The 27,287-nt window shown below is 48.8% G+C and overlaps 1 protein-coding gene across 1 annotated transcript in view; it reads left to right on the top strand.

The window, feature by feature from the left end:
- Positions 1-2,151: 2,151 nt before the first annotated feature.
- Positions 2,152-27,287, top strand: part of PID1 (phosphotyrosine interaction domain containing 1) — a 263,492-nt gene continuing 238,356 nt past the window's right edge. Inside the window, exon 1 of the mRNA XM_075529478.1 lies at positions 2,152-2,417. Within this exon, the coding sequence (XP_075385593.1) occupies positions 2,388-2,417 (30 nt within the window). The 5' untranslated portion in view covers positions 2,152-2,387. The remainder of the gene's footprint in view (positions 2,418-27,287) is intronic.

The raw sequence follows: 27,287 nt of genomic DNA on the forward strand, positions 1-27,287 counted from the left end.
AACAGGAGTGGGCGGGCAGTCAGGGAGATCAGGCCCTGAGCTACAGAGGGGCTCTACTTTTCCCAGAGCCTCTGGCCCACCTCCCTTTCGGGAACCTGTCCAAGTCCAAGGAGAGCTTCCTGGGTCGATGGAACAGATCCGTGGGAGTCCCGAGTGGAATTTGAATCACCATTCCTCTATCTGACTCTGCAACTCTTCTCTCCCCAATCTTGAAAAATAGGGGTTTCTGGGACCCGGAGAAACTCTGGTGGCACAGTGGTTAAGCGCTCAAAGGTCCGTGGATCCAATTCTGCAGCGGCTCCATGGCAGAGAGGTGAGGCAGTCTGCTTCCAGAAAGCTTACCGCCTTGTTAGCGGATAAAAAAAAGAGCGTCTGGGGTCTTAAAGGCTTGTTTCCCATCAAGCAGACGTCTAAGTGAGACGTCAACTAAATCGACACCAACTTCAGTGAGCGAGCGGAGGATTGCAAATCATAGAATCCAAAGTCGAGGGAGGGACTAGTATCAGAGGCTAATTTGTGAGAATCCAGTTTGCAGAAGGCTGGGGATGACAGTGGGAGCCGGAGAGACATTTGTGGGAACAACATAGGAAATAAGCCTCCCGGTGATTTCGCATTATCCATAAGAGAGGTAGGGGAAGAGCGCATTAGTCAACAGAGTGCACTGGAGAGGTGAGACTCAAAGAGCAAAAGGAGAAACCTGACTAGAACGGCTCAAACCTTGTCAGTTGATCCCCTCTTTGGGGCACTTTAGGCCTGATCTCGTTTCCAACATTTTCTCTCTCTCTCTCTCTCTCTCTGTGTGTGTGTGTGTGTGTGTGTGTGTATAGAGCTTTGTTTGTTTATATTGGGGTTTATCTCAGATGTGTTATGTCACGAGGGGTCAGTCTCTTGAATTTTTGTTATATTTTTTCTCTGCTTTTCAGTATATGAAACCCAGGATTGATGGACCTATAGGGAGAGCAAATAGAAAAAGGGTTTCTGGGGGGTGCAGTGGGGGTGGGGTGTAAAGGGAGCTGATGTTACAGTGTTCAAGAAGGAAGCGAATGTTTTGAAACCGATTGTGGCTTCAGTTGTACAATACTGCTTGATGTGATTGAACTAGGGAAATGGTTTTGACAAAAAATAAATTACAGCCTTGGAAACCCTACAAGGCAGCGATACTCATCCTACAGGAACACCGAGGCCCAGTCAATTCCTGGAAGCAGATCTGCACTTGAGTTTTGGGTCCTACAAAGAGCTCTAGTGTTTGCACCTTGGAAGTCACGGCACTCATGCGGCATCCAGGAAAGGGACAGCCCTCTCCCTTGGGATGGTACATGGAGAGATGGGGACGCCTGACTGGACAGTCTTGTGGATCCTGGCCACCCCCTGCCCCATTCCTGTGCCTGCCTTCTGCACCCGGCGTACTCTACAGACCTCTGCCCATCTAGACCTGGGGCACCTCTCTCAACCTTCCCACCTTTAGGGTCCAGGTCCAGGGTCCAGACCTCTTTTGCCTCCCATCTAAGAAGCACTCCTTTCCATTTCTTCAGACCTCAGCCCCCACCCCCTCCCGCCTTATTAGCCTCTCCGTTTTTGCCTGGTTCCTGCCAGCTCCCCCCACCCTGCACCCCCCAGGAGAAAGAAAGCGCAGGGCAGGGGCCACATTCCCAGTCCCTGGTTTTCAGGACCCTCACCCCCCACCCGCACAGGGTCAGGGCCAAGCTGGTGGAGGAGAAAGGAGCCTGGGTGATTTAAGGAGCTACTAGCCTCCTGGCCCCCCAGCCTTTCCAGGGCGTCCAGTCCAGTGCCAGGAACAGAGGCAGGGCGCCCAAGGACGACTTTGCTGTTCTCCTGTGTGTGGCGGGGGCGTTGGGGGGTGGGGGGAAAGGAGGTTGATGGTGCCGGTGGCGGAGGTCCCTGCTTTCCAAGCCCAGTCTCCCCAGCCACTCTACCCCCTGGACCAGTTACTATCCCAGGGGAGCTACTCCGGGCATAAGCACCCCCACCCCGCGAGCTCCCTGGGCCTCCACGCAGGGAAGACCCCCCCCACCCCCCGCGGGCATGCTCAGAGCGCGCGGGGACGGGCGGCGGCGGCAGGGAGGGGGAGGAGGAGCGGCCGCCCCGCGCCGTGAGCTCGCGGCCCGGGCGGAGCTGCGCAGTCCCCTCGCAGCTGCGCCAGGACAGCGGCGCGCCGAGCCCACAAGTTGCCGGCAGCCCAGCGCGCCGCCTCCGCCTCCGCCTCCGCCCGCTCGCTCGCAGCCCCCTGCTCCTCCCAGGCCGCGATCGCCGGCCACAAGCATCCCCGCGGGTCCCCACCCCAGATGTAAATCGGATCGCAGCCCCTCGCCCCAGTGCTACCCACGGACTCAGCCCGCGTCTCCTCTCGTCAAGCCCCAGGCTGCAAGATGTGGCAGCCGGCCACGGAGCGACTGCAGGTAAGGGCCCAGGGGCCAGCCTGGAGGAGGTGGCTGGACCACTGCAACCCATGCAGAGTTGCTGCCCCACCTGAGGGGCTTTGCCTGTAGGAAGGCGCGGGGTGCTGCCTTGGTGGGGAGGGACAGCCTGCTGCTGGCTCAGCCGGGCGCCCAGCACCCCGTTGGGATGGGGGAACATGATATTGAGGACGGCCAGGCTGCAGAGGTACAACTTTTGACTGGTGGGTGGGGGGTGGATGCTGTCTGGGTGAGTGTTGGTGTCTTTCGCAGCGAACTTTCTGACCCGCAGTATTCGATGGCATTCCTTTAGCTAGGGCGAGGCATTCTGAAAGCCACATAATTATCCTTATTTTGTCTCCAGCAAAAGACAGAACACATGATTTGTAGAAGCATCCATTTGCCAACAGACTTTAGAAATGTCCCGCTGAATTTGGCTTGGTCAATCTGCTACCTCCTCCTGAAACTACCCCCACCCCCTACCCCTATTCATGAACTCTCTCTTTTACTCTCCCCTGAATTTAGGCACAACCTCCCCTCCCCCCCTCCCCCCATACTTGTTTGTTGAAAAGCAAAAGTTACCTTCTGCAGGAAGAGTTCTGCCTGGACTAGGTCATCCCTACAAAAGTTTTCCACATCCTAGAGGGCATTTCCTTGCTTTTGATTTGGACGAGGAAGCTAAGGATGTGGGAAAGGCAGATCACCTCCAGAAAGAGGGGCAGCCCTAAGCAAAGCCTTTAGAGACGCCTGGGACCTGGCAGAGCAGAGCTGTGGCTGTAGGTTTTGGTGCATAGCACCCTTTGCTTGGAGATACAAGCTCTTTGCCAGTTCGCATTCACGGAATCCCATGCCGTCGAAGTTTGCACAGGCGGAGGGCGGCATTGTTTTGTTGTACATTGTGAAGAAACCCTGGGCGGTTGGAGTTAGATCACCCTTTGCAGCCTGCGCGCCTCTGAGGACCTGGTCTTGGCTGGCCCTGATGGGATTTCAATGAACATTCAAATCTCCAAGCAGGAGCTGCCCTGCTGCCTGCCGCTGTTGGGGAGAGGCAGGCCTTTCTGGAGCCCCTCTCCAAAGAGCAACCTGGAGAGGACTTTGCATTTGGTGGGAATGATGCAGCATCTCCCTGCCCTCACAGTCTGGGGGCCTGGGATTTGGGGGAGTGGGCTTCCCCTCACAGAGCTTGGGATGTCAAGCTGATCCCTGTGCCACCACACGCCCACTCCCACCCCCTCTGGCCTCAAGAGAATATAAAAGGAAAGTTGTTTGCCTCATACCTGTCTTATTAAGAATATGGAGAGCATCATGGGGAGGGAGTTCTCAGACTGGTAATGCAAACCTATTTGGGCAGTCAGCAGTGGGTACCAGTGGGGGGTTTGGAATTCCTTCTTTCTTGAGTAGCTGGGATTCTTTTCCAAAGCAGAAGGGTGGTGGTGGCAGGGGTGTGGGTGTGTTGGAGCAGGGCAGGGGAGTGGAAGATTCCCTAACCAAGGTGGGGGGTGTGTATGTGGGGACTTGGGAGTGCCCAGAGGAGACACTACCAGATTTATTTGGGGCTGCTTTCCCAGCTGGTGGTCTGAGCCTCAGAAGAGTTGGTGGGTTTTTGCCTCTAGAAGTTCCTCTGACCAGCCTGCCTCACTGATGGAATCTGGTGTGCTCTGGGACCCATCACCCTTGACAGAAGTGCCCACCTGAGTGACCTGATCCCGGTTCATTGCAGCCGGCATTGGCAACTCGGGCGTTTTAGATCTTGGTTTGATGGTGAAACCTCGTGTGTGTTCGTGGCTTTCAAAATCCGAGGTCAACATGGGTTGCTGCCGATGAAGATGCAGTTGGTAGCCCTGTAGGTTGGCGACTGAACAACACAGGGGCTTGGCTTTGCTGATTCCCACATGGAAATGAGCAAAGTCCGTCTCCAGCCTGGCCGTGGTTAAATGTATGCCAAGGGAGAAAGGTCTGGAAGCTTGATGGTGCTTCCCCAGGAGCAGTCCAGTTATCCTTCCCAGCCCAGGGGATCCTCTATTTGTACTTGGCTTTGGGGGAGGGCGACAATGAGGGTGAAGTGATGAGTGAGCTGCTCATAATAGTGTTTTACTTACATTCTTTGTGGTTATCTTTGTGAGGCTCCCTGCTTGCTCCCTGGTTTTTTTTTCTCCTTCCCCTTTTTGCCCAAAGGTACACCATCATGCATATTTCCAGCACTCATCTCTGAGTGGGATTCTGGCCCAGGTCCAGATTTGGTGGCCATAGAAACAGCCCTGGACCTCGTGTTCCAGGGGCAGGGAGAGGATGACACCCTTCTCTTAACAAAGCCTTGGCCCCACCCTCCTCACACAAATCTCTGTAACCTTCTCAAGCAACCTCATTAATCCCCCCTCATTAATATTTAATACGGACATTTGAATTCAGACGAGCTGGAGTTAAAAATCAAGCTCCAAGAAACATTCCCCAAGCTTCCTGGGACGAAAGCATCAACTGATTGTACAAACATCTGGCAACAAAAGAGGAGAGGGTCTGGAGACAACTGTATTTTTCCTCAAATTCTTTGATTAGTTCCTATTTAGAACTGATTCTTTAGCCCTGGAATGGGGCAGAGCTTGGCTTGCTCCAGACAGACACTCTCTAACCAAAGTTGGAGCCGCACTCCCAGTGCACAGGAAATTGGTTCTCTGATCAAGTTTCGTTCTTACTCTTATTGCTAACTCACCCTGCAACCCACCGCTCTGTGTGTGTGTGTGTGTGTGTGTGTGTGTGCCAAACAAAATGGTGCTGACATTTTCTGATTTGCAGGGTTCGCTGTCTGACCCAAATCCAATCCAGGCCAAGGAACCTGTGGCCCGGAGCAGGGCTGAGCTGGTTAATGTCTCATTCATTCACTGGGCGCTGCGAGTGCGTCTGCTGCCTTGAATGTTAAAACTTCCGTCTAGGCCCACTGGGGGCCTCGCCGTGATTTCAGCCATTAAAAATATAATAGGATCAAAAGGGTTGTGAAGATTCAAATGGCTTCCCCATCTTTTAAAAAATGAATAAATATGAATTCTTCCAGTTTCACGGTCTCCTCTCCATAGGAGCTTCTTTCTTTCTTTCTCAGAGGGGCTCAGGAGACTTTCACGTTTCAAAAAAAGCGGCTTTCATACAGGCGCTTCTCAGAAAAGCAAAGAGGACTTTTCAATAAGGGGGTAAAAAAAAAAGCCTGCTAGGTTATTGGTTTGTTTTAAAAATCATTTTATTAGGGGCTCATACAACTCCCATCACAATCCATCCATACATCAATTGTGTCAAGCACATTTGTACATTCGTTGCCCTCATCATTCGCCAAACATTTGCTCTCCACCCAAGCCCCTGGCATCAGCTCCTCATTTTTCCCCTCCCTCCCCGCTCCCAGGTTATTGGTTTTTAAAAATAGAAGCAGAGATTACCTTTGGCCTCGTGATTGTCGCATGGGTGCGGGTTTCCTGATTTAGTGGTGGGGAGGTTGGGAGTGTGTGTGTGTGTGTGTGTGTGTGTGTGTTTGTGTGTGTGTGAGAGAGAGAGAGAGAGAGAGAGAGAAATGACAGGCCCAGGCCTGCAAGAGGGAATGTGGCTCTCATGTGGTTCTTCCCCCAGAAGGAACAGGAGGACAGCAGTACCTCAGGGGTAGAATTCTGCACGAGGAAGACGGGTTCGATTCGTGACCAGGGACCCAAGTCTCTTATAGTCACCACCTGCCTCTCAGTGGAGGCTTGGGTATTGTTCTGAACTCGAACAGATCTCGGTGGAACTGTCAGTTTAAGATGGATTAGGAGGAAAGGCCTTGGGATGTACTTTGAAAAACCAAGAGGAGGACCCTTAAACATCCTAAGGTTGGCTCACGACCATCAATTGGAGGCCAACTTGATGGCAGCTTGTTTGTTGCTATGAAACCGAACAGGTTTCATGGGCTCTTCTAGACTAAGACAGACCAGGAAGAAAGGCCTGGTGACCTTCTTCCAAAAATTGGTTAATGAAACACCCATGGCCCAGAGCTCTGATCTGCAATGGATCATAGAAATAGCTCAAGGTGGTTTTCTGAAGCGTGAAGTCCTTGTGTCTTGGAAGGCAGCTCATGCCCCATAAAACCACTTTGAGCTATTTCCATGGCAGCTAAGAGCAACACCATATGTGTGAACCATCAGATATATATTTTTGTGGAGACCAAGGCAGGAGGACAGCAGGAGAAAGATGCGTGGGGCCTGGGTTTGAAATAAAGGAAGCAACCCAGTGTTGTGTATGGTGTAGTTGTTATAAGGATGGGAATGGGAATGTGTGGGTAACATGTTTTAGCAAAGCCTAGTTGTGAGTTGGAGATATTGAATGAAGAAGACCGCAAAGAATTGATGCGTTTGAATGGTGGGGCCAGTGAAGGACAAACAACCCTGTCTTGGAAGAAGCACGGCCAGAGTTCTCCACAGATATAAGGATGGTGCAATTTGTATCATGTACTTTGGACACATGTCAGGACAGACCAGTCCCTGGAGAAAGACATGCTTGGTAAAGCGAAGGGGCAGAGAAAAAGCCGAAGGCCGTTAGTGAGAGGGATTGACACCACAGCTGCCACAACAGGCTCAAGCATGACGATTGAAAGGATGGCACAGGACCTGGCAGTGTTTCATGCTGTTGTGCCGTGGGGTCACCAGGGGTCAGAACTGATGGCAGATCTGGAAAGCATAGGGTTCTCTTAGGCAAAGAGACAGCGTCTGCTTTCTTAACCCGCATTGTATTTTTCTCCCTAACCCTTCTTTTTTAAAAATCACTTTTATGTTGGTGCCGGGCTTCTTATTAGTGCTTCCAGAAAGGGGCAAAAGTCACAAGGGTAGAACACCGGATCCTGGGGCACCTCTGTTTGGGTTTCTTATCAGATGCATGGCTGCTTCAAACCTGGTGCCGCTGGGGGATGCGACTCATGGCGGCCCCGTGTGTGTGGGAGCAGAGCTGTGGTCCTCAGGGATTTCTCAGGGGCTCATCTTTGGGAAGTAGATCACCAGGCACCCTGGCTTTCTTCCCAAGGGCTCTGGGGGGAGTCGAAGCTCCAATCTTTTGCTTAGCTGTTGACCAAGCGAGCCATTTGTACCTCCCACGGACTTCTGTTGGCAAATGCCAAAGTCAATAGCTTATGGTAAATAAGATCTAGTGATTTGGGAGGCTCAATTACTTCTACCCCAGATGCACCTGATTGCTATTTGCTTGGGTAGATCTCACCTTGAGAGTAGATTCATCTATGTTTATTTCGCTGTTTTTATATTCTTTCCACTCCCGACCCCCTCCCCAACCCCCAAAATAAGAAGGAAGGGGCCTCTAACACAGCAGCTCTCAATCTGGGTGTCACGACTCCTTTGGGGGGTGGGGGTCAGACGCCCTTTCTCATGGGTCACCTAAGACCATATTTCCGATGGTCTTCGGAACCGAGACACCGCTCCTCTATCCGTCTCCAGGCAGATGTGGCCACATACGGGGTCACCACAACATGAGGAACTGTATTCAAGGATCGCGCGGCATTAGGAAGGTTGAGAACCAGTGCTCAAACACAAGGCAGGGATGCTTAGGCCTGGCCCATCGGACAGAGAGAAAATTGGGCAGCTAGGACACTTCCAGGCAGACAGGCCTGACCGCAGGCAACCAGACGCAGACAGGAGAAGGCTGAGCACGCATGACTAGGTGGTGCTGAGCTCAGAGCTTCTCTTCTTGTAATGGGTTCTCTCATTTCCTCCCCCTGACATTCCCACTAAACCGCTTTCCTCTAGCTGGAGATACAGATAGAGACATCACAATTCCGAGAGTAGTAATAGTTTGATTGGCATCCTGCAGCAGCAGCAGCAGCGAGAGATGAGTGCAGCCGGAATGTGGTGGCACGGTAGTTAAGTGCGCTGCTACCCAGAGGTTTGGGGCTGGGAACGCCTTAGCCCTTCTGCCAGAGAAAAGGCCTGCCAACCTGCTTCCATAAAGATGATAAACCAGGAAACCCTTGGGCGCGTGTCCACTCTGTCCTGTCGCGTCACCATGAGCAGCGTGGTCCAGTTATGGACCGCGAATCAGGAGATGTGGCGTCAGATCATACGTGGTAACCACTTGACTGTGGAGCCGAAGCATGAGACACACATGGGGCACATGACCCTTCGGGGACTGGTTTTACTCAGCAGTAGAAGTTGAATAACCGTCCACTCCTTGGCTCTGAGGGGCTGCCTTTCTAGTTCTTGTTGAAGCAACGGCCACTCTTCTATGGAGCACCATACACACAGCTGTTTGCAGTGGGCCCACTTTCTGGAGGGAAGAAGGTACCCTGTTGAATGGAAGTGGACCCCTTCCCGTCAAGAGTCCCTTCCCTGGCATGCCAGGCGTTAATCCAAACCAGAGCCCTGAGAAGTTCCTTCTCAGGGGTCATCGTGCATGCCACCATTCAGCGTGTAGATACCAATATGGAGGAGCGGAGTGCTGGGAGGGCGGGGGAAGAAAGTTGTGGAGTGAGTTCGAGACCCACGGCTCTTTCCGACTCCCTGCCATAGAGCCTCCACGTTGGTGGCTCGGTTTTGCTGCTCGTTCTTCTCCTTGAAACACAGGGTCATGCGAGCGATCGTTCATTAAGGAGTCATCTTTGGGCCCCCAATGGTTACGTTCTCTGCTAGTAATCGAAAGGTTGTTGGTGGCAAGAACCTGTCCAGAGGCACCTCGGAACACAGTTCCGGGCATCTTCTTTTACAAGGTCATGCCCGATGGTGCCCGGGGGGCCACGACTCTGACCTGACTGGACTAACTCTTTCTCAGAAGTCCAGTGCTCGCTCCCATCGTTGGGCCTGCCTCAGCGTTGGCCAGCAGGATGACGCTCAGGAGATTTGCACAATGCTAGCAAGAAGTGTTCTGCCCCGTGGTTACCCATTGCTTAATGGGGCTGTTTTGTGTTGACTGTCCTACGTTATCTCCAGAGTGAGGCAATGTTTGCCTTTTGTTTGAAGTTCCTGATGAGCTCTTTCCTCCCCATTTCCCTCCACCCCGGGCTCCATCGGGCCCGGGCAGTGAGCCCTGGAGGAGACATGGAGGAGTCATTTTGGGTCGCCTCAGGGATGCCTGGGTTGAGACACCTTCCACGGGGATAATCCACCCTGTGAACAGCCATAGCTCAGGGACTCATTAGTGGTCGGCAGACCAAACTACTGCAGATGCACTCAATGGCTGCAATGTACTTTTCGCAGCCCCTGTGGGCATAGAGCTTAACAGATGCTTTCTCTAAGCCGAGCAAGAAGAAGTAGCTGAGAAGTTTGTGCAAAGACCTCCTCCCTGTCCGGTGGCCTTGCTCCACGATCCTTTTGTATTCACTTACAAGAAATGCTTCTGATCCCAGTTTAGCTGCTAACCAGTGATGCAGGGCCCACCCCGCAGCCCAGGGGCTAGGACAAGAAGGTCTCAGGGAAAAGGCACAGACTGGCTTTGTATCTCCGGCACATCTCAGGCTAACCAGAGTCTCATAAGAACCTTCCACCCTGTTCTGATATCATGTGGGGTCTCTTTGGGTGAGGGCTTCCCTCCAATTCTCAGTGACCAAGCGGACCCCTGTCCTGGTCTCACCCTGATGAGGAAGTTTCCAGTACTGACCTTATTAACCAGGCTCTTTCCTGAATAGTATCAAGAGTCATTGGTTACACATGCAAAAAACAACCTCAACCAAGCAGCCCTTCTTTACAAAAAAAATTCAACTAGATCACTTACTGGTAGAACTTTGGTTTAGTGTTGAACTTTTCTGAGCCTTGATTTTTCCATCTTTCTAATAGAGAGATCTTGGTATATAACAACAACACACCAAACTCACTGCCATTGAGTCAATTCCACTTCATAACCACCCTGCAGGAAGGGGGAGAACTGCCATTTTGGGGTTTCAAGTCTGTAACTCTCGACTGGAGTAGAAATCCTCATCTTTCTCCGGAGGAGCGGCTGGTGGTTTTGAACTGTTGACCTTATTAGTAAGCAGCCCACCTCACAACCCACTACACCACCAGAGCTCCTCATGGAATGCAGTAAACAGAAGCACTTCTCCTTAACACTTTCAGGGTTGGTCAAGTTATGAACAGAGCTTTGAGTTCATGTCTGATCTCCTGCCTTCTCTTCTGGAAATCTTTACCTTTATTAAGTTCCAAAGGAGCACAAGCAATACTGTGGGTTCAGTGTTGGGCTGCTAACCACAGAGTCAATGGTTCAAAACCACCAGCTGCTCTATGAGAGAAGGGTGAAGGCTGTCTACTCCCATAAAGATACACAAGTCACTAAAGCCTTAGAAAGGGTTACAGTGACTTTGGAATTGACGTCAGTGGGTGGGGTGTAGATCCTAAGCACCAAGTTAAGAATGGGGCTGGGCACCCAGAAGAGCCAAACTCTTAGCTTGTTGTCGTTAGCTGCTATGTTGTTGGGTGCTACAGGGCTGTTTCCAGCACACAGTGGCCCCCATGTGACAGGGCAGGACAGTCCCATAGGATTTCTAAGGCTGCCATCCTGCAGGAGCAAAGTGGATCACAGCAGCCTGCAGGAGCGAAGTGGATCACAGCAGGCTTCTCCCACCGGTGGCTTCCAACAGCCACCCTTCTAAGTGATTTCCTTACAGGGGTTCAAGGCTGCAACTCTCTTGCTCAACGCTGAGCTTATTATTTGTGTCTTTCCTGGCGTGATCACAACAGTCAAGCTGCTTGTTTATCACGAAGAAGAACCCAGACTGGTTGGACTTAATAAGCCACATTGGGTGTGTTCAGGTCTCCTTTGACCTGCATCTGACTTCTGGGTCCAGGGCAGCGCCTTGTAGGAAGCTTTGTCAGAGGTGTGAGCTATTGACTGCAGTCATCTTTACGTAGAGCTTAATGTGATGGTTGTGTCTCAGACACAGATGATGGGGGGAGGGGGGCATGTGCCTGGTGGCCATGGCTCATATGGGCCCCTGTTTAGGGGGTTTCTGGGGTTAGAGTGGCCATCCTGGGTACACATCTGAGTTTGAGATACATAGCTACTTCAAGGATGAAGATTTGCCTGGTGCAGGCCATGGTATTTTCAATCTTTTATGCATGTCCCTATGACTTAGAATGGACTTGATGACAATGCGGTGTGTTGTTGTTGTTGTACACCAAGATCTCTCTTTTAGAAAGATGGAGAAATCAAGACTCAGGGAGGTTCTTACCAAAAAAACCAAGCTCACTGCCATTGAGTCAATTATGACTCATTAGCAACCCTACAGGATGGGTAGAACTTCCCCTAAGGCTTCCTGAGCCGGTAACTCTTTATGGACATTGAAAGTCGTGTCTTTCTTCCAGGGATCAGCTGGTGGGTTTAGAACTACTGAGCACGCAGCAAGCTGCTCAGCACTTAACTGAGTACGCCACCAGGGCTAGCGACCTTACTATTTGCTTTCCTGTGCAGTCTCTTCTTATAAAGGTGCCAGCTGACAAGATGGCACTGGGGGTTCTTGTTCCCAAGCTGAAATTGAAGTTAGGGGTTTCTCTGCCAGGCTGTCCCTGTGCCTGCATTTGTTAGGGGGAACAGAATTCAAGTTTTTAAAAACAAGTCTTCCCCCTGCTTCCTCGTCTTCTGAAAGGCATGCTTTGAGTGTGTGTGTGTGTGTGTGTGTGTGTGTGTGTGGTGTGTGTGGGAGGGGGCAGGGTGAGTAGAGGGGACTGGAGGGCTGTCAGGCGAGAGCTGGTCCTTAACTGCCATCTTCCCTCCAGAAGAGCCATCCAATCCCTTTGTGACAAGTTCTTCCACACGCTTCCTTTGTACTCGTGGGTCTAAGGATACCTGCCTGATTCCAAAGCCCCCTCCGCCTGCCTGGTCTGTCGCTCTGATACCGCTACATAGACATGGGCTGGTGCTTCCTCAGGTGTCTGGGACATCCAGCAAACAAGCGACTTGTGACTTCAACCCCCAAACCAAGCTCACAGCCATTGAATCAATGCTGACTCATAGAGACCCCTGCGGGTTTCCGAGAGTGTAACTGTTTATGGGAGTAGAAAGCCCAGACTTTCTTCCTCAGAGCTGCTGGTGGTTTCGAACTGCTGAGCTTGCAGATCACAGCCCAACACACAACCACTAGGGATCATACGTGTGACTTAGGAGACTGCGGACTTTGGCTTTCTTGCTACATCATCTCAGGACCTACTGGAGACTTTGGAACCATGACACCAATGGGGACCTGTTTTTTTTTTTTTTTTCTTCTTTTACTTTGTCCTTAAGTCCTTGGAAATGTTGCATAGGCTTTTCTGTTGGGTATTTTTATGCCAGGGCCTCTAGGGGGCACAGGTGTTCAGCTTCTGTCCAACAGGTTTGTGGTTCAAATGCACTTAAGATACAACGTGGAAGAAAGGTCTGTTTCTAGAAAGGTTATAGCCTTTAAAGCCAGACAGAGAGGTTCGACTCTATGTTCATGGGGTTACTATGAATCAGAACCAACTGCCCAAGGACTGGTTTGGACTGGTTTGATTTGTATGGATTGCACTGTGATTCCCAAAAGATAGGGCGAAGTCCTTAGCTCTGATACGTAGGAGCTTGACCTTGGAAATCGGGCCTTTGAAGATCTTATCAGTGTGTTGAACCTGAGACCAGACCGGCAGAGAATGAGCCCTGCACCACTGTAAGAGAAGAAGCCTCAAGAGTGAGGGCAGAAGGTGGTGTGAAGAGAGAGGCAGGTGTTACAGTGCTGCATTCAGAATCCAAGGGATGCTAAGACGGTCAGCTGTCACTCAGAGCTAACCGACAGGTGTGATACCCTGATGTCTTATCCTTAACCCTCAGGCCTGTGAGAGAGTAAGTTTCTGTGCTTACAAGGCACCCGGCTGGTGCTATTTTGTGTGACAGTGATATTGGGATCTTGCATGTCCTGTGCATTTCTCTCCCGTGGATCAGACTGCACACACGCAAATGACATTGAGTATCTTTTCCAGGTGGCGCTAGGGTGGACAACGAGGGCCATCTCTGCTGTGCCGAATGCCTGCAATTATATACTCAATTAAGAAAAACACTGCCTAGGGCAGCAAATCGTGGAGTTCAGTGTGTAAAGAGGTTAATGACCTGGTCTTTCCCCCTTTTCCCAATTCTCCCCACAAAGGAATCCCCGAGGATCTGTCTGGTGGTCTGATTTTTGCAGATTTCCTCCATGCTTTCCCAAACATATATGAATACAGGGACCCCAACCAAACCCTAAAACAAATGCACTGTCATCAAAGAACTGAAATTCACCGAGACTCTAGAAATGGTTTCTGAGACTGTGAAGCTTCATAGAAGCAGTCAGCTGCTTTGGCTCTTATATATGGGAATATATGAAACTCTGAATATATGAACTTCATTAGACGACTTTACCGGGGTCCATGGCTATCTGCTCTGCTCTGTAGTTGTACTTCCAGCACTGTGGTAGCTACATAATCTGTTGTCAATTTGAGACTTCAGAGTGAAGGGGTGGAGTTTAGCCTGTCAATCAGGTCGCAGCTTGATGACCTCATTTGGAGCCGCTAGGGAAATAAATAGCTCGCTGGAGGCGGGATGCTCGCTCACTCCTGTGAGACCTTACTGACAACAAGCCACATAGAGAAGGGCTGATGGAGCCAGAGTCCTGGAGCTGAGGAGCCACAGAGACCCCTGCCAGCACTGAGATGCTTCCACCACCACTGGACCCACAAGACTTTCCACCCACTGGCCTGTGATCTTCCTGCATTCGGTGTCGTTGCATGTGTTGCATGATTCTGAAGAGGAATTTATAGACTGTTATCAGACAGTTGGGCTAATATCAGACTTATGGACTCGATCTGGACTGAGCTGGGATGTTCTCTTAAATACAATGAATCTTTTATATAAAGTTCTTTCTTAGACACAGATGAGTGTCTATGAATTTGTTTCTCTAGTCAACCCAGATGAACACAAGCACATAGCAGACCATGACTTAGTTCCTCATTCTTTTCTTGTGTCCCGGTTCTTCTGTTTTACCCCTAGGTGTGATGGTGGTGTTGTTGTTAGATGCATTCAGGTCAGTTCCAAATCACAGCAACTCTGTGTCCAGCAGAACGCAACACTTTGCCATCCTCACTCAGTTATAGCGATGTTTGAATCTAGTGTTGAGTCACTGTGTCAGTCCATCTCTGGGGAGTCGTCCTCTTTTCCCCTGACCCTCTACTTTATCAAGCATGATGTCCTTTTCCAGGGAACAGCCTCTCCTGATCACCAGTCCACAGTCTGGGAGGTGCATGCTCTCTGTAACATTACCTGCTGGTTTCTGCGTCTTGATCCTCCATGAAGGCGAGCAGAATGGTCGTATCTCAGAGTAGGCCTGTTTTCCATTGTAGAGCTTGTCAAGGAATGGCTTTATGGAGAGTTGTGCTCTTTGTAGAAGGCTGTATGAGGTTGTTTTTTTTTTAAATTAAAGTTTTATTGGGGGCTCTTACATCTCTTATCACAATCCGTACATTCATCCATTGTGTCAAGCATATTTGTACATATGCTGCCATCATCATTTTCAAAGCAGTTTCTTTCTATTTGAGCCCTTGATATCAGCTCCTCATTTCCCCCCTCCCTTTACCGCCTGCCCTCCCTCATGAACCCTTGATAAGTTATAGTTTATTATTTCCATATCTTACATTGTCCTGTGTCACCCTTCACTGGCTGTATGAAGTTTTGATAAAGATGGAAAAAGGGTAGATGACTCGTGATCAGAGTCTTTTCAACAAAGGATACCCTGACATATTAATTAACCTTAGAATCTCTGAGCCAAAGAAGAAATTCCCTTTACACCATAAAGGACTTAACTGAGGGGATGTGACCAAACATCTCTTTGCAAGACAATGGTGGCAAACCCCCTTATGTCCACTCACACCTCCTACCATAAACCCAAAGATTCGCTTACAATGGATCATGGGCCCACATGGACAGGTGTCCCACAGGAGGTTTACAGAAGGCTGTGAGTCACAGCGAAAGCCCCAAATCCATTCGCAGACTCCCCACTTGGAATACGCTTCTGGAAAGTCTCTTCTGACCATCCAGCATCCTGGGATAGGTACAGCCTTGCTATCAGACAGACAGCATTGCGAAGTTGACGAGGACAGATGGAGTTAGGGAGCTAGGTTAAAATGAACACCTTCTCCTTTGGTCTCCTTCTGACCCATTTCAAAACTGTTTCTGTTTTTACCATTCTGTTTCCTTACTTGCTTGTAGATTCAGGTTTTTCTCTGTTTTGTCACTGTTGTTGTTTGTTGTCTGTCTGTTAGCTTTCTGCTTGTGTTCCGTGTGATTTTTCATTATATGTAATCCAGGGTAGAAAAGTCTGCAACCGGATTAAGAATTACATTACGCAGGGTCATGGCAAGGGATGTTGGGGGTGGGGCAGAGTGGGGTAGGGATGGGAAACTAACCACAATGAGTAGGAGAAAGGAGAAAATGTTCTGATCGTGTCAGTGCTGATTGCACAAGTCTTCTTAATATGATTGAACCAGTGGACTGCATGATTTATGAATTAGCTTCCAATAAAACTATTATAAAAGAAAGAGAAACCAAGAGAACAGACCCAAATGGTAGTCTCGAGCAGGCCAGACCCTTGTTGTGACTGCCTACATCCATGACGCTAGCACCTGCGTTCAAGATAAGGAAGAGACGCTATCTACGTGAAGCGAGAATCATTGATCTCTGCGCCCCACCCCCTCCACCCAATTCTTTCTGTTGTGGTGTGGGTGAAGGTTTACAGAGCAAATCAATTGCCCACACAACTATCCACATACATTTTGTTCCCTGACCTGGATTGCATTCCCCACAGGGTAACAGCCCTCTCCCTACTTCCTCTTTGTGTTTCTTGTTTCCCTTGCTGGGTCATCCACAACAGCTGTTGCCCTGGGGTCAAAGTGCCTACTAGCAGTGACCCTATAGGACAGGGAAGAGCTGCTCCATCGGGTTTCCACCATGATGCCTTTAGGGAAGCAGGCAGCCTCCTCACTCCCCTGCAGAGCTGATGGTGAGTCGGAACCACTGGCTTAGCAGCCAAGCGCTTAAGCAATGCACCACCTGAGGGTCATGATTGATTGATTGATTGTTAAGGAATTTGGTTCATGTGATTCCAGAGGTCTGGTAAGTTCAAAACCTTTGGTTCAGAAAGCAGGTGGTTCCTGAGGTCCCGTGTCCAGATGGAAAGAGAAGAGAAGAGAGGAGGGAGAAGAGGGGAGGGGGCAGGGGGAAGGGAAGAGTAATTGGAGAGTTTTTTCAACAAAGGATAGCCTGACACATGAATTAACATTAGAATCTCTGAGCCCCAAGAAGAAATTCCCTTTACACCCCTAACTGGAGAGGAGAAGAGAAGAGTGGGGTCCTTCTGGCTGGATTTCTAGTGACCATCATTCTGGAGAGAGAAGCCACCAGGGGCCCAACCCTCCTTTTGTTCTGAAGGCCTCTGGCTGATGGGATGTTGCCCTTCCACACTGGGGAGGGTAATCTGCTTTATTAACCACGTGTTACTGCTTCCTTGAAGCATCTAGACAAATATTTGATGCCACAGCTCAGTGGCCAGGTTGACACAAGGCATTCACCAAGACAGGTTTCTGCCGAGAAGAGAGTGGGCTGCTGTTTGTGATCAGCTGGACTAAAGGCCTACACCAAGAGGGTCCTGGAGGAGCAGTGGTGAGAAAAATATGTGGGAGTCAAGACAGGAAAATGCCTTGGGGAAACCGGAAGTGGAATTATAGGTTGAGGCAAGGGACTGAAGAAGGACAGAAAGCCTGGCAAGACAGGACCTGGGGGATTCAGGGAGGGGGGAGTATGTGGGTAGTGGGTGGGAGCGGGGGATTGTGCCATGCCACAGTCTTAGTACTTTCAGACAAGAGCCTGAATTCGTTCAAGCTGACAGATGAAGGCCTGAGTTTGGGATCTAACCTGCAGGCATGTTTCTTTCTTTCCTTTTGTACCAACCTGGCTGATAAACACATGTAGGGTTAATTGAAGGGCAGAGAGATAAATGGCTCAGTGAGCCTCGCCTTTCTAGTTCTCAGGTCTCTTGCTTTGTGATGGTCGGACCAGGGTGCAGCTGCCTTAGCCAGTTCCCTGCTTCAACTGGCAAGGCTCACTTCCTGTAAGACATCCCCAAGGTGAAGCTGCATGGACCTAACCTGATGCAGCCCTGGGTGCTGGAGCAGCCATGTGGAGACCCCTGACAGTGCTGAGATGCTTACACGTTCAATGATTCGGCTTTCCTCCTGCAGTCAGCATCATGGCGTGTGTTTTGTGAGATGGAGGAGGACTTTGTGGATTGGTGTCGGACATATGGGCTAATGTTGGACTTGTGGGCTTGAGCAGCACTGGGTTGGGATGTTTTCTTGATGTGCACTTAACCTTTATATAAAACTCTCTTATGCATGAGTTTCTGTGGATTTGTTTCTCTAAAGTACCCAGACTAACACAAAAGCCCTTTCCAAAAAGTCTCTGCTGTGGATTCAGTTCTGAGTGTGGGGACAGAGAACTACTCCTTTGGGTATCCAAGGCTTCAAATGTTTACTGGAGTCGACAGTTTCATGTTTATCCTGTGGAGTGGCTGGTGGGTTCGAACCACTGACATTGCGGTTTGCAGCTCGGTTTGTAGGCCACGACACTACCAGGACTCCTTTTTGACTGTTTAGGGTAAATACAAACATTAAAAATTAGTATGCAAGATTTAAAAGTTAAAGGAATATACTGTATTTTTTCATGTTAATGCATCCACGGATATAACACACCTACAGGTATAATGCACCCATGTGTGTACCACACCCAGAGGTATAAGGCACGGATACTCTTGGGTATAACACACACCTTGGGTGTATAACACACCCATGCATGCCATGCCCAACGAAGTGGCCTCTTGTGTAGGAAACTAACATGCAAGGGACTGTGAGGCTTGCCACAAATGTGTGGTGTTTGCATAGAACACGGAACAAGGAATTCTCAATTCTTTCAGAAGAACGGGAGCGCCAGGCCACATACTTCGCCTGGACTCTGCAGCAGGGTCCTTGACCAGCGCCCAGTGACTGCTCCATTTCCCAGGATGGCCAGTTGGACCCTGCCCTAATTAGTACATTTCCCTCATCCCCATGATCGGTGGGTTACACTTACTCCACTAATTCAACATTTACCCATCCAATCACGTGAATTTACCCATTCAATCACGTGAATTTACCCATCCAATCACGTGAATTTACCCATCCAATCACGTGAATTTACCCATCCAATCACTGTACATAGTTACTGCACCTAGTCTGTGCTTGTTTACTCACCCAATGTTGTTGGCATGAATCCAACTAATAGTGTCAAGGGAGAGAGGCCTGGTAATCTGCTGTGTAAAGATTACAGCCAAGGTGGCCAGGGGGGCAGATCTACCCTGTGACACATGGGCTTGTTGTGAATAGGAACTGACAGCAAAGGGTTTGGTTTCACTGGGGGGTGTTTGGGCCGGGAGGCCCCCAGTCTCCTTCATTTGGCCAACAGGAGAGCTGAACCACGCGTTCATGTACTGTCGGAATCAGGATCAGGTTCTTGCTCAATAAACCCTAGACCAAGGTGGCAGATGGATTTATAATTGTGTTTCATTTGAAACTCTGCTCTGTTAGTAAGGAGTCTTTGTGGTTTAATGGCTATGTTTTGAGCTGCTCGGTTCTAGGTCAGTGGTTCCAATCCACCAGTGATTCCATGGGAGAAAGATGAGGCTGTCTGTTCCCCTAAAGATTTAAACGTCCCAGAAATCCGCAAGGCTAATTCTACTGTGTTCTCTACTGTCCATGTGAGTTGGGATCTATGACAGTGAATTTGGGGTTTGAGATGATTCTGTTTAATAGAGAAGCTCTGGTGGTACTGTCAGGTCAACATTGTGCTGTTGACCGAAGGGTCAGCAGTTCAAACCCATCAGCCACTCCATGGGAGAAAGATGAGGCCCTCTTCTCCACGAAAACTTACAACAGGGGTGGAGAATATCTGGCCCATCAGCAGGGACAGTCTCAGAGACCCACAGGGCTTAGCTGTGAGTCAGCATTGACATGACGTTGCGTGTTTGGGTTTTGGAGGGTTTCTTCACTGCAATGGATTGTTACGTGTGTACAGAGATGAAGGCTAAAACATAAGCCTTTCTTTCCTTCTCCACACAGTCTAACCATGGAGGATTGCCTCCATTAAGCACCCAACAGAAGAGCCACATTTTAAGGTCTCTTAAGCAATAATGTAAATATGGGGTGAAAGGGTCGATGTCATCCGTCTGAGGTGGATGCTGTGTCAAGGTCTTGCAAGGAAGGTCATTGGTCTGTGGGCTGTGATCTGAGCACTTCTTCCAGCTAGGGGATATTTCTAGGAGGGCATGTTTCTAGTAGGCCTCTTGGCCCCTGAAACTCAAAGGCCACAAGTACAGGGGAAGCAACCATGATCACCTCAAACTAAGAGACTGATGTTCTATCGTCTTGCTCGACTGTTTATAAATCTGTTTGAGCAGTATGTCCTTTCTCACATGTTTGCCTGGCTTTGCTGATACGTTTTGGCTATTTTACCTTATACCTTAGAGGGCTATCTTTCGTTCCTGGGTTATGAGTTATCTGCCCCCTTCTGGTTCACAGTATAATAATGTCTAATTTATACTTCCAGCAACACAGGAACCATCCTCACATTTAAGTCTATCCCCTACCTACTACCTGCCTACCTACCTACCTACCTACCTACCTACCTACCTACCTACTACCTGCCTACCTACCTACCTACCTACCTACCTACCTACCTACCTACCTACTACCTGCCTACCTACCTACCTACCTACCTACCTACCTACTACCTGCCTACCTACCTACCTACTACCTACCTACCTACTACCTGCCTACCTACCTACCTACCTACCTACCTACCTACCTACTACCTGCCTACCTACCTACCTACCTACCTACCTACCTACCTACCTACTACCTGCCTACCTACCTACCTACCTACCTACCTACCTACCTACCTACTACCTGCCTACCTACCTACCTACCTACCTACCTACCTACCTACCTACTACCTGCCTACCTACCTACCTACCTACCTACCTACCTACCTACTACCTGCCTGCCTACCTACCTACCTACCTACCTACCTACCTACCTACCTACTTACCTACCTACCTACTTACCCATCCATCCAGTCATCATTTATTTTTCTCAGGGTATTTTTAATATGAGAAAATAATCTTTAATACTTTTTACTATATAAGAGGAATTCTGTCAGAGCAAACAGGGAAATGGATGGTATTGGTCCTATAATACTCTACCCCCAAACACTGTCACTGAATCGATTTCAACTCATAACAAGCCTATAGAAGGGTTCTGATGCCATACATCGATGGGAGCAGGTAGTCTCATCTTTGTTCCAAGAAATGAATGATAGCTGCGAACCTTTGGGTTAGTGGTCTGATGCTTACCCCACAGCGCCACCAGGGTTCCTTACATCCCACGGAATTTCCAAATTAAAATAAGTGCAGGGATACCTAAAAACACAAACAACAAATATAAACAGTTTTCAAGTCAATCCCAATTCATAACACCACTTCCCACCCCACCCCCCAGTGTGTGTCAGAGTAGAACTGTGCTTCACAGAGTTTTTAATAACACTGATTTTCGGATGTAGATTGCCAGACCTTTCTTCCAACTTGCTTCTGGGCAACGCAACCTATCAGCTTTGGGGTTAGCAGCCAACTCTGTTTATCCTGGGGATATATTGTTATCGTTGTTGTTACATGCTGTCGGTTGGGTTTTGACTCACAGCTGGTTCACAGTGACCCCATGTACAGTTGCGTGAGACACATGCTTGGTCCTGTGCCAGCTTCACAGTTGGGACACATTACATCCTTGTACAGTGCTGGCACCCACTTAGTAACAAGAGCAACACAACAAAAGGTTACAATGCATCTGACAGTAAAAAATCCAGATAGAGGCGAACCATTAAAATCAGACAAATAAAACCTTGCAAACCCCGATTATGGAATTAAGGGGGAGATACAGAAAACATGAGGATAGAGATTATAGCAGAGCCTAGATCTTTTCGGTCGGAGCCTCCTGGCAGCCCAAGGAAGAGATCTGGTGAGTTCCTTAGCCCCCCCTTCCCCAGTAGAGGAGCAGATACCAGCACCTCACCTTTCTCTGGTGCTGCAAACTCTTCCCCAGCTCTCAGAAAAGAAACCTCGAAGTTTATCTTGTGCTTTTTGTAGAGGAGGTTTTAAAACAGACTCTTGGGCAATATGATTCATTATCGTTTTAGCCAACACTGTCCCCGAACCATTGGAAAAATAAGCGATGGAGTCAGGGTACTAAGCATGTTGCTGTGGAGTTGGAAGTGGCCACATGATGCTTGGCTGCCCACACTTTAACTCACATCTTCTGGTCACACCTCAATTTCTGTTTAGCCCTCCCCCACTGGATTGCGTGGAGGGGACTCTTGTGGCCACAATGCCTACGTTCCTCCTCAGGGTGATCCTTCTGCCCATATTTGAATCCAGTTTCATTTGGATCAAAGGTATTTGGAAGTATTTCATTTCATGGATAAATTTCAAATATCTCCTTATATGCGTATGCATATGCATTTCTTTCCTGGCTGGTGCAATAGATAAGCACATCATGGCTGCTGACTGGTAGGTCAAGGGTTAAGACCCCACCAGGTGAAATCCACCTTTTCCGAGGAAGCAAAGACTTGGCATTCTGCTCCCATAAATACTACTCCCTGCCATTAAGTTGATGTCCACTCACCGTGACCCTACAGGACAGGGTAGAACTGCCCCTGTGGTTTTTGGGGGACTGTAGCTGTTTATGGGAGTAAAAGTCCCATCTTTCTCCTGCACAATGACTGGTGGTTTTGAACTGATGACCTTGCAGTAACCACTACTCCCTCAGGGCTCCTTCTCATACATATTGTAGCCTTGGAAGTCTCGTGGGGTAGCTCTGCTCTGTGATAGTCACTGAGGTGGAATTGACTTGTCTGTGTCACTCAGAGCCATCTAGTCAGTTCTCACTCAGAGATCCACTTTGGGACAAAGTACAACTGCCCCATGAGGCTTTCTGTGACTGTAAGTCTTTATGGGAGCAGAAAGCCTCCCCTTTGTTCCAGGAGCTCCTGGTGGTTTCGCAGTGCCGACCTTGCTGTTCACAACCCAGCGTGTAACCCCCTACACCCCCCAAGACTCCTATATGTATTATATAGGTACATATGCAATTATTCGGGCAGGCAGGTAATCTCTGGATTATGGGTGCGTCCTGTTCCTAAATCTGCCTTTAAGTCAAAATTGCATGTAAATCAGAACGGACAAGTCCAGCGGATATATGTGCGCATCCGTGTTTTGTTGATGTTAGGTGCCATTGAGTTGGTTCCAACTCAGCCACCCTGTGAGCACAACACAACCAAACCCTGTCCGCTCCTGCACCATCCTCACAATCGTCTTTATGTGTGAGCCATTGTTGCAGTGTCTGTACCAATACATCTCTTTGTGGGGCTTCCTCTTTTTCAGTATCTATATCTGTATCTACACCTATAGCTAGGTCTATATTTATATCATCTATCTACATACATACAGATATGTCTTATATACTTTCTTTCACACGTCCCCGCCTAAGTGAACCTGAGTTGGCATATCTTGCTTGCCACCCACAACCTTGGCTGCTACAGACTTTTCCTTGGACCCACTGGTGCCCCATTGTCACATTCTGTTGCAGAAAAGCGAAGTGCTCAGCAGATCAGAGTGGGGCAAAATGCAGGAGCCAGGCTCCAAAGCTTTTCAAGAACCAGACACCCATGGACACACATCTGTCCTTACACATACACAAAACATGCCCAGCCTGTACTGGACAGGGGCGCCGATGGCACATTGCCCGTCCATTTTCCCCTGTCTTTCTGAGTTTCCCCTCTGCCTGGACCTGTGTGTGGGGAAGTGCTGCTGGGCAAAGTGACCCTAAGTATGCCATGGCTCTGCCTCGCCAACCTGACCCTGGTAGTTTCCGGATTCTGGCCCATCCCAGGAGGAAGATGTCTTTGCCCTTGTTGATGTTAGGGGTGTAGCCTCGCTATTGGTGTCTGCTGTACATCTGAAGGTTTTTATAACTTGGATGCTGCTCTCTCCTCCCTGCCAAATCTCTGTGCTGTAACAGGCAAAGTGTCATTTAGAGCAATGATACTTCTCCAGCATCCAAAACAAATAAAGCAGTTTGGGGCCATATTCTACAATGAATCTCTCTCCGGCCTCCCAGCTGGGATGGAAGAAGTGTCAGGCATGCAAACAGCGGCCTTGACCAAAATCGCCAAGAAAATAAAAGGAAGGAGCCTTGGTCTCAGGCTGCCTGAGCTCTGATTCCTGGGAAATGTTTGAGTTGCGGGTTAAAAAAGTGAACGTCTCTGAAAGTTCACTCTAGGACAGAGCAGATTCCTGAGCTCGGAAAGAAATCCCTCTGCTTTGGCAGCGGGGGACTTTCTCGCTGGAGCATGGGGCTCACCAGCCTCCAGGACCTGCTTTGCTATTTTGATTGAGCACTAGGTGGAAATCTTCAAGACAGAGCTCCGTGAACCCAGCACCATACCCCTCAGGCATCAGTTTGCCTGGGCATTTCCCAGCCTCAAGGTCAGCCCCTCCCCTCTTTCTTCCTCTCTCTTCTCCGTGAGCTTGAGGCTTTGTAGAAAATGAATGGCTTTGTGCAAATTGGGGGAAGAGTGTGGCACACATCAAACAAATCCAAATGACTATCCTCTTTGGGCTGCTAACTGGGAGATGGGCGCTTCAAACCCACCAGCCACTCCTTGGGAGAAGGATGAGGCTGGCCCCTCCTAGAAGGAGGTTCAGATTGGGAAGCTCTGTATAGGATGGGTTTGGTTTGGCTCTTAGTCTCTCCCTGGGGATCCTCTGTGTGAGGTGGGGAATAATGATAGTGAAATATTCACGCCTAGAGTGGAGGCAGGATCTGTGTTAGGATGGTGACCAATTGTCTGAAGGACACAGCTCAGTGGTTTCCTTGAAATAAGAGGCAGACCAGTGTTGGAAGAAGGTCAAGTCTAAAAATCCTGTTAATTTGCGTATTCCTCTTTTGAACTGATTTAATGGGTAATGGCACAGGTTCCATGGAAAGTCCTGAGCTCTTTGGTCAAGATCTCAGACAAAATAATACTAGTGCCTGATATTTCTCTCCCTATTGCAATTGCATGCCCCTGCTAAACAGGCGCTCACTTGGGCGGCATGAATATTCTCTGGCTGGGAGGGCACTGGTGTTGGCACGGTGTCCGCGATCCAGGCCTGCATTCAGTGACAACTTGGAGTCAGACTCTCAGAAATAAAAACGCATTTGTTAATTTTTATGCCTAGGGCTCCCAAATTTGCATGGAAAGTATTTGGACTGCATCTGTATTTCCCCCTGACCTTTTACTCCCCTTTTGCTTATCTCCTCCCGCGTCCCCACAATTAATGTGAGTTAAGTTCTTTCCATTCCTGAATTTCTTTGAACTCTCCCGCGAACTGCTGAGCCTTGTGGACTATTTTCTTAAACAGTAACTCTCTAGCCGGGCGGTCGCCATCCTCTTTTCTCCCGCCTTCCTTTCTCAGCAGCGGTGGGACCTCGGTGGGCTGGAGTCACCAGGAATTGGACAGAAAGCAACTTGTTGATCGCATTCAAACGGTTGATTACCCTTGAAGCTGTGCCCTTCTTTCTCCTCTGGGCTGAAGGTTAGCAGATGGTGGGAAAGGTGCATGAAGGATGTCTTTGACTTCCGCTGCCTTTACAAGGGGAAGGAGAATAAAATTCAAAATAAGCCCAGGGCAGACTCCTGTGAGTCAGGGGTCAGTCAGGCATGCTTCCACCCTCCATTGGTCCTTCCCAACTGGATTTGATAATTCACTGCAAGGGCCATACTCACAATTATGGGCTGATTAGGGATGCTAACAAGTTCCAGATGCTAACAAGTTCCATATCAAGATCAGACATGCTCAGGATACAACTCTTTGGTTAGGATAGTCTCTTTTCTGTTGTGCCTGCCAAGAGCTCTCTCTCTGGTCCTTGGCCCCTTGGCCTGGCCACTGCCTTCCCTGGCAATATTACAAAGCTTTATCTATCTATCTATCTATCTATCTATCTATCTATCTATCTATCTATCTATCTATCTATCACTACAGAAAAATGTCCAATGGACACACTAACTCTATCATAAGCATCCCCAAAGGTACTTGGCTCTTTTCCATGGATCACCAAATCCAGGTCTCCCAATCAAGTACCTGGAGGTAGCCTACTACGTAATCAAGCCTCCTAGGTGAAGAAACTCAGCTTTACTCTGTGGGCCAGGAAGGTCATTACTCTGTTTCAGGCTCTGACTCTTGGTTCTGTTGCTGCTGCTTCTCGGCCACTTCTCTGGTGTTGTGAGTTCTGTTCCTGGATGGAGAAGGTTGATTTGCAAGGGTCACAGGCCTAGAAGATTACATCTACCCGTCTGCTTCTGAGATGGTTCCTTTTATACCATGTTGGTATATAACTTGACCAATCCCCGTGCTAGAATTTAAATTTTTAAACAAATAATCACAGTTAACTCTGTGAACAATCAGATGCAACTGAATCCTTCAGGAGCTTCCCCCACCTTCTTTTATCCAGAGTCTTAGCAGGAAAGAGGCCATTCGGTGGGGAGTTACGAGGACTATGGCAAGAAGAACCACATTAAGCAATTCTCTGCACTACAGAAGGTAACCAAGACTCATTACTGCATTCTGGATGCAGAGAACAAATGGATTCATTATGATTTCCAGGACCAGGAGAAATTAATATTTTGCTGAATTACTGAAAAATACATTTACAAAGTATCTACCTTGGAATTTAGCAGATGCCTGCTTGGGGGATATTCAAGAGTTGATGCCATTTATCTTTTTTATTATTCTTTTAAAATTTTCCTTTGGTATTTCCTCTTAATAAGGAAATCTCACATTGATTTGAAATCATCAATATCCACGGGTAAAAAAGAAAATAATGATGTCCCATCTCTTAAAGCACCAAAGACTCAGGGGAATATTTATGTAGCGTAACAGTTTTGTAAGTGTTATTGTAATTTCATGTTTGCTTCAGGTTACACAGCCGAAGCGCGTTTCAGAAAGTTAGAACTCTGTTAAATTGGCCAAACATCCCTGGGGATTCTGGGTAGAACACTTATAGTGGAAATTAAAACAAACAAGCAAGCATTGCCAACGCCACTTCTCTGGGACAGAGTTGAATGGCATTGTCGTTTCCAGGGCTGTTATGTTTAAGGATGCCACCCACAGCCTTTCTTACAGTGCTCTGTGAGTTTGAACCTCCAACTTTTCATTCGGCGTCTGAGAACAAGGGCTCCTTGCGAAGATTCCAGTGGGGTTAAAGAAAGAAAGGAGGTTGGTTTACTTATGTCCAGGCGCTTCTTCTCCTAGGGTCACTTTTTACGGGCTTAACTTAGAAGGAAAGTTACTGATCTTATTATTTGTCAATGGAGGAACAACACCAAGTTCTTCGGTGGTTATAGAAAAAGGGGTCTTCCCTTTCCCGGAGGCTCCCACCAGCTAAAGCCCAAGGTGCTGTTACTTTGTCACAGAGTCATCTTCCATCCGTGGTGACACATGCCTTAGAGAGTGGCATTTTGCCTGGTCTTGCACCATCTCCAGCATCACTATACCGGACAGTGTTCTGTGTGATCCATTTGGCTAGTTTTTGGAAATAGATGGGCAGGTCTTTCTTTCTAGTCTGTCTTAGTATGGAAGCTCCTCCACTGAAAATCATCCACTGTAGGTGATTGAAATTACAGGTCCTGTAGTTCCCAGGGACATAACAACATGTAGGTTTCCAAAGCACAACAAACAGACCCAACCCAACCCACTGCCATCAAGTCAACTCAATTCTGACTCATATC

This window comes from Tenrec ecaudatus, chromosome 13, assembly GCF_050624435.1.
Source record: "Tenrec ecaudatus isolate mTenEca1 chromosome 13, mTenEca1.hap1, whole genome shotgun sequence".
In the NCBI taxonomy this organism is placed as follows: Eukaryota; Metazoa; Chordata; class Mammalia; order Afrosoricida; family Tenrecidae; genus Tenrec; species Tenrec ecaudatus.